We start from the raw sequence: 7,820 nt of genomic DNA, 5'->3' as shown, positions 1-7,820 counted from the left end.
CCCCCCCCCCCCCCGGTCTTTCATCTTTTTTTTTGGTGCAAAGAAGATTTTGAAGGTTAATAACAATGTGGATCAAAGTTGTTAGATGATTTACAGGTGCACTTAGTGAAGAGTTTGACTTGTTTGAAGTTATTTGGTCTTAGAAACTAAGTGGTGTTCTTGATGTTTAGCACAATCTGTCTCGGGACAGCTCCCTTGATCTGATCATCTCAAAATTTCCTTTATGGTGATCAAGAAAGAGTATATTGTGTTACCATCAAACACAAGAATGTTGTTGCAACTTCAGCTGATGCTAGAATGAATCTTTATCATGTAGGGGCCATTGAACTTTCAATACTAGCAGATTATTATGGACGTGAAATTGCCGCATATGACATCCAAACAGCTCGATGTGATTTGTATGGCCAGGTTAGTGTCAGTTATACACTTCAGTCTAATGTACTGTGTATTGTTAACCATTTTCTGACATTACTGAGCATTGTTGTTATGCTTTGAACATTTAAACAGGACATGAAGTATCAAGAGAGAGTTTTGCTGATATATGATGGCCTTCATTATGATGCCTTAGCTGTATGGCTTATTTACCTCTTCCAGATATTTGTCTTATATTTGCTAATTTTCATTTTCTGGAACATACTCAAATGACAATGTGTTGAGGAGGTGAAGAAATCCCTTCTGTTTGTGACATTTACATGGGCCACATGGCCCATGTGCTGGGTCTGTAGGAATCTACCACTTGATGGTTCCCACATAGGAGGGGGGGGGGGGGGGTGAGGGGTCTGCTGGGACAACTGTTCTCTTGATCAAACCATCCTAAATTTGACACTATTTATTCCTTTGTGTGGGAGGATGCAGTTCTTTCAGGATATTTAGGTGCTGCTGCAGAATGCTTTACTGCCCAGGCCTCCTTTACAGGGACTCATCAAATGGTGGTTCCTAGCCAGTGTGAATGACTGCAATTTGTATGTCAATGACTGCAATTTGTATGTCAGTGCTGTGGAGTACAATTTTTTTTTCTCATCATTATTTGATCAGTATAAATGTGGTTCTTCTATACATATGCTGCTTTATGTATGTTCTTCCTTTATGATAGTTTGCTTCCCTGTATTAACAGATGTCTCCCTTTGCGGAAGCTCCAGAGGAGTTTGACCAAACAATATTTAGTGTGCAGAAGGCTAGGAGTATTGGGCCTGTCGAAAGGGTTGCTATGGATTTTGTCATGGAAGAACAGAGGTGCAGCTTCTTCCTTACCTATTACTTTATTTGAATGAATTCACTTTCTTGGTATCTCACACTAAAATTTGAAGAAATCAAAACACAAATACAGAAGTATTGGAATGAATTCACTTTCTGGGTGATATACATTTCATTTCAGTTTTTTGGGGGAAGAAATACTGAAAGCTTGGTCGTCTTTAATTCTTGCTCGTGATTTAGTTTTATTTCCCTTTCAACTGTTAACAACGCCACCCCCAGAAAGGGGGAGGGGGTGTTGCTATCCATAATATTGTGTTTGGTGTGGAAGCAGGTTATGTCCCAATAATCTGTATTCGTGTATGGTTCAAACTTTTCAACTTATGGAGTATTTGATCGGTTTTGATAATATTGTATTTTAGGAAGAGGAGATTTACAGACACCGGAAACTTCACTCTACGATGTGGAGTATGCCAAATTGGCGTTGTTGGCCAGAAGGTAGTTTCCTCTCTCTTTTTCTCTCTCCTGTGGTTCTTGAAAATTTGTCTGATCCAACCTGCAAATATTTGTGGGACTATGCAGGAAGCCATGGAGCATGCACAGGCGACTGGCCATGTCAACTTTCAAGAATACAGATAAAGATACAAGAAAGGGATAAAAAATGAGAGACCCAATTGTTCTGTTGGTGAGCTTTTTGAGATAATCTACCTGATTATTTTCTTATGATAATTTAATTTCTCATAAGTCATCATTGGATTGTTGGGGACAAAATAATAAATTGATTATATTTTATTTGGGTAACTATTATGTATCAGAAAAAAAATGGTTTACTGTTGTAGAATCCTTTATGTGCTTTATACATGTTGTAGGAATGAAATGGAAATTTAATTGTTTAGGGTATGACTTTAAAGGATGAATTTATGCGCCCCTCTCTCTCTCTCTCTCTCTCTCTCTCCTCTTTTTAGCTATTTGGATGGATTTTTTATTTTTTGAGAGGGAGTATGTGATTTGGCTCGAGTCTCATCCAAGATTTTCCAGCTAGGTCTGTTGTCATTTCAGCCGAGGACTTAAAGGTAGGTCCCATGAAAGCGAATTTTGCAAAACCTACAGTCTCTGAGCCAAGTCTATTGCCGTATAGCCCAAATTTAAAATTAAAAGCTATTGATGAGGCTGTGACAATGACTTTACTATCAAAATACCATTAAAATGATTGAATTATAAAAGAAGCTAAGTTTATCTAACCTAACCTTAGCTCCCTTGCTTATGCGTGGGTCATGGCAAGGTTTGGTGTATAATTGTATTTTTTTGTGCTAACTATAGGTATCCAAGCCGTCTGGTAGTCTCATAGTGACCTCACAACCACATGGATCGGGTCATACCGGGCTTGAATGAGAACCATTCAAATTTCACTGAAATCAGTGAAGAACACTAAACACTAGGGGTGAAACATGGCCGGGTTGGACTGGGTTTCTTAAAACCCTAACCCAACCCTAGGTCCCCAAAACTCAACCAACCTTAACCCAACCTAGTTGGTCTTCTTAGTGATATCACATTTCGATAAGTGCGATTCAATTCCGATTTCAATTTCAATACCAATTCTTCAAACCACTCTTCTACCTTCAAACTTCGAAAAACATTGACCGTAACTAACCCTCTGCCCTTAAATTTTTTAAAGTGTTGGCATGTGCTAAGAGTCTAAAGAGAAAGGGTCCCTTCTACTAATGAAGTTCTTTTGTCGGTTTTTCAAAACCTTAAGAAAGCTTCATTGTCTTGTTTTAATTACTTTCTTCATTCATACAACAGAATACAATGAGATTATGGGTTGAGCTAAATCTTGGCCACGATGGAAGTCCAAGTTGAGAATTGTCGCCAAATCCCCAAATGGGCCAAGTCCAACTCAACATTTTCAATTCTAAATTTCAAAACATAGCTAAATTTCAAAACAAAGATTGGGGGGGGGGGGATCAGGAGAAGCTAATCGAGAGAGTCTTTTTCCTTCTTCACTCCTTCATCTCTCAAAATAAGGATCGTTAGTTGAGGGAGAGACTTCAGGAGAGGGATGAGTCGATAGCCTACCTAAGGCCTCAAGGGTTTCTATTTTTTCGATTTTTGCATTTGGAAAGAGCAGAGGGGTTAGGGAGCTAGGGTTTAAAAATACATTCTATAGTCATATAGTGTATACTAGGGTGAGAAAACATTGTTAGTTAAACACAATAATAATCAGGGTTAGACTTAGGGCGGTATAGGGTTCAGACTCAGGGTGGGTCAAGGCCGGGTTGGGTTTTCTATGCCTCAACCCAGGCCCGGACCAACCCCACACAGGGTTGGGTTAGGCCGGGTTGGCCCTCATAGTTGGGTTAGACAGGGTTCAAGCTCAGGGCGGGTTCAGATCATGAGGGCTAAACTTACACCCTACTAAATACCCCTATGCAAATGGCCCTGTTTATGTGGCTATGCTCATCAGCTCATCCCACAAGGACATTTAGGGCAACCCAAAATGGTTTTATTTCATTTTTATTGGCCAGTCCTTTTCAGTTATCCCCATAGCCAAAAAAACCCATCTCAATTGGCCCATCTTTAGGACATATATCACCATTGGACTAGGCTTGACCCAGGAAATTATTTACTAGAGGAATTATCACTCCCCTCCCCTGAACTATAGCTAAATATCAAGTTCCCCCATGTATTTGCAAATATTTCACTCCCCTCCCCCCAAATGAAAAAATTCTACCTACCGTGATTGGTCGTTTAATATGGCTATTAAGTCTGCAATCTTTTTTTTCCTAATGACTGAAATACCCCCATTCCTTTAGAAAACCCATAGATCAAAACCCTTTCATCTCTTTCATCTCACACTCATTTGATTGCCTCCTTCACCGATCAAATCAAACAGCAGGGTGGGGGGAACCTTTGTGGCTGCAGATATAGGGAAGCGTCCAGAAAATGGTTCTATCCCTTTCTGCTCTTTGTCATTTCCTCCTGAGAAGAAGGTCCATCAAAATCAGCTTGAGAAGGAGGTCCATAAAAATCATGGATTCAATAGTGAGACCAATTTTCCTGCTGGATTTGCAGGTGTTCATGGACAAGTCCCAATTTCTCCATCTTTATCTTCATCCTTATCCACTACTGGTGTTCATCAACCAAACGATAGCAATGTCAAAAGAGATGGAGAGAAGGTTAAGGCAGCAACAACCAAGAACAAGGATCGTATTTCCAAAATGTCCACTCAACCTAACCCCTCTAGTAAAAGTGGTCGTCTTGAAAAGAAAAGGAAGGCTAATGAAGATACTTCCATGAACGCATTTGAAGAAGAAAAAAGGACTAGAAATTTGACTTTAGAGGTGAGAATGGCTAATGGGTTGGAATAGTTGTGCACAATGCCAAGCTTTCCAGTGTAGGAAAGGTTCCAAGTAAACATTGCTCCTTTGCACCAGCATTTGATGCCCGAGAGTTGCTTATTGACAAGGCAAGATCAAAAATCTAAAAGAAATTGAAAGAGAGGAAGTCTGTTGTAGCAGCAACTAAGAAGACAGTGATTCAGACCAAAGGTGGAAACATGGGAGACCAGCTACCAATGTGCAGTGATACCAATCAAGGTGGTGGCACTGATGAGTTGCAAACGAACAAACCTAGACTTGGGTTCATCTTCATAAGCATTCCTGATCTTAGGATTCAAGTAAGTGATGTTTTTACAGAGATAACCTAGCAAATCTGGTAGTACAAGTGAGGCATTCCATCTTCTTCGTCGTACAATGCCCATATTTGTTTCAATTTTAAGCATTCCTCTGATCTGTCGTTATTGAAATCCTGAAAGTCAGGATCAAAAACACTTATGGAGATGAACACAGGTTCAGGTTTGTTCCTCTGCAATTCATTAGTGCCACCACCTTGATTGGCATCACCGCAGATTCGTAGCTGGTCTCTCAAGTTTCCACCTTTGGTCTAAATCGTTGTCTTCTCAGTTACTGATACAACAAATTTCATCTTTTTTAATTTCTCTTGGATTTGTGATATATCCTTGTCGAAGTCATGAAGGTGAGGATTTGAAACGCTTATGAAGATGAACCCAGGTCTAGGTTTGTTCATCTGCAACTCATCAATGCCACCACCTTCATTGGCATCAGTGCACATTGGTAGCTGGTCTCCCAAGTTTTCACCTTTAGTCTGAATCGTTGTCTTCTCAGTTGCTGCTACAACAGACTTCTTCTCTCTCAATTTCTTTTGGATTTCTGATCTTGCCTTGTCAATGAGCAGCTCTCAGGCATCAAATGCCAGTGCAGAGGAGCAATGTTTACTTGGAACCTCTCTTGCATTGGAAAGCTTGGCCTTGTGCACAACTATTCCAATCCCATTAGCCATTCTCACCTCTGAAGTAAAAATTTTGGTCATTTTTTCATTCTTCGAACGCGTTCATGGAAGTATCTTCATCAGCCTTCCTTTTCTTTTCAAGAGAACCACTTTTACTAGAGGGGTTAGGTTGAGTGGATATTTTGGAAGTACGATCCTTGTCCTTGGTTGTTGCTGCCTTAACCTTTTCTCCATCTTTTTTGACATTGCTGTCGTTGGGCTAATGAACACCACTAGTTCATGAGGATAAAGTTAAAGATGGAGCAATTGGGACTTGTCCATGAACATCTGCAAATCCAGAAGAAAATTTGGTCTCGATATTGAATCCATGATTTTAATGGACCTTCTTCACGAGCAGATTTTCATGAACCTTCTTCTCAGGTGAAAATAACGAAGAACAGAAAGGGATAGAACCATTTTCTGGATACTTCTCTGTATCTATAGCCACAAAGGTTCCCCCTACCCTAATGTTTGATTCAATTGGTGAAGAAGGCAATCTAACGAGTGTGAGATGAAAGAGATGAAAAGGGTTTTTGATTTATGGGTTTTCTAAAGGGATTGGGGTATTTTGGTCATTAGGAAAAAAATATTGCAGACTTAACAGCCAAATTAAACGTCTAGGCATGGTAGATAGAATCTTTTCATTTGGGGGGAGGGGAGTGAAATATTTGCAAAAACGTGGGGGAACTTGATATATAACTATAGTTCATGGGAGGAGAGTGATAATTCCTCTATTTTGAGTTACTTCAGGGGAGGGTAGGGGGAGCCTTTGTCGCTGTAGATACAAGGAAGTGTCTAGAAGATGGTTCTATCAATTTCTGTTCTTTGTCAGTTTCTCCTGAGAAGAAGGTCCATGAAAGTCTGTTTGAGAAGAAGGTCCATCAAAATCATGGATTCAATAGTGAAATCAATTTTCCTGCTGGATTTGCAAGTGTTCATAGACAAGTCCCAGTTGCTCCATCTTCATCTTCATCTTCCTCCTCATCTACTAGTGGTGGTCATCAGCCCAATGACAGCAACGCTAAAAGAGATGGAGAGAAGGTTAAGGCAGCAACAACCAAGGACCAGGATCGTACTTCCAAAATGTCCACTCAATATAACCCTTCTAGTAAAAGTGGTCATCTTAAAAAGAAAAGGAAGGCTGATGAAGATACTTCCATGAACGCATTCGAAGAAGAAAAAAGGACCAAAAATTTGACTTCAGAGGCGAGAATGGCTAATGGGGTTGGAATAGTTGTACACAATGCCAAGCTTTCCAGTGCATGAGAGGTTCCAAGTAAACATTGCTCCTTTGCACCAGCATTTGATGCCCGAGGGCTGCTCATTGACAAGGCAAGATCAGAAATCCAAAAGAAATTGAAAGAGATGAAGTTTGTCGTAGCAGCAACTGAGAAGATAATAATTCAGACCAAAGGTGGAAACATGGGAGACCAGCTACCAATGTGCGTTGATACCAATCAAGATGGTGGCACTGATGAGTTTCAGAGGAACAAACCTAGACCTGGGTTCATCTCCATAAGCGTTCCTAATCCTGACTTTCATTACTCCGAAAATGATAAATCACAAATCCAATAGAAATTGAAAGAGATGAAGTTTGCTGTAGCAGCAATTGAAAAGACAATGATTCAAACCAAAGGTGGAAACTTGAGAGACCAGCTACCAATCTTTGGTGATGCCAATGAAGGTGGTGGCACTAATGCGTTGCAGACAAACAAACTTAGACCTGCGTTCATCTCCATAAGCGTTCCTGATCCTGACTTTTATAACTTCGACAAGGACAGATCAGAGGAATGCTTCAAACTGAAACAAATATGGACAATGTACGACGAAGAAGATGGAATGCCTCACTTGTACTGCCTGATTCACCAGGTTATCTCCATAAAACCATTCAAGATTTGCATCACATACTTGAACCCCAAGAGCGAATTTGAGTTTTGGTTGGCTTCAAACAACTTCTAGTGTTTGATTAGATCGATGAAGAAGATAATCAAGTGAGTGTGAGATGAAAGAGATGAAAAGGGTTTTTGATCTATGGGTTTTCTATAGAGATGGGGGTATTTCGATCGTTAGTAGAAAAGATTATAGACTTAACAGCCATATTAACATTTGGGCATGGTAAATAGAATCTTTTCATTTGGGGGGAGGGGAGTGAAATATTTACAAAAACATGGGGTAATTTGATATTTATCTATAGTTCAGTGGAGGGGAGTGATAATTCGTCACACTCATTCGATTGCCTTCTTCACTGATCAAATCAAACACTAGAAGCTGTTTGAAGCCAA

At 40.0% G+C, this 7,820-nt stretch overlaps 1 protein-coding gene across 4 annotated transcripts in view; it reads left to right on the top strand.

Moving 5' to 3' along the window:
• The window catches only part of LOC122066072 (OVARIAN TUMOR DOMAIN-containing deubiquitinating enzyme 2), a 12,712-nt gene extending 10,626 nt beyond the window's left edge, over positions 1-2,086 (top strand). For all 4 annotated transcript variants that reach the window (XM_042629900.1, XM_042629899.1, XM_042629902.1 and 1 more), the window contains exons 5-9: positions 317-408; positions 508-570; positions 1,115-1,233; positions 1,614-1,689; positions 1,774-2,086. In XM_042629900.1, coding sequence (XP_042485834.1) covers positions 317-408; positions 508-570; positions 1,115-1,233; positions 1,614-1,689; positions 1,774-1,830 — 407 coding nt within the window. In that variant the 3' untranslated portion in view covers positions 1,831-2,086. The remainder of the gene's footprint in view (positions 1-316; positions 409-507; positions 571-1,114; positions 1,234-1,613; positions 1,690-1,773) is intronic.
• The last annotated feature ends 5,734 nt before the right edge of the window (positions 2,087-7,820 follow it).

This window comes from Macadamia integrifolia, unplaced genomic scaffold (assembly GCF_013358625.1).
Source record: "Macadamia integrifolia cultivar HAES 741 unplaced genomic scaffold, SCU_Mint_v3 scaffold2215, whole genome shotgun sequence".
NCBI classification, from domain to species: domain Eukaryota; kingdom Viridiplantae; phylum Streptophyta; class Magnoliopsida; order Proteales; family Proteaceae; genus Macadamia; species Macadamia integrifolia.
The sequence above is the reverse complement of the archived record's forward strand: the minus strand, read 5'-3'. Positions and strand labels throughout refer to the sequence as shown.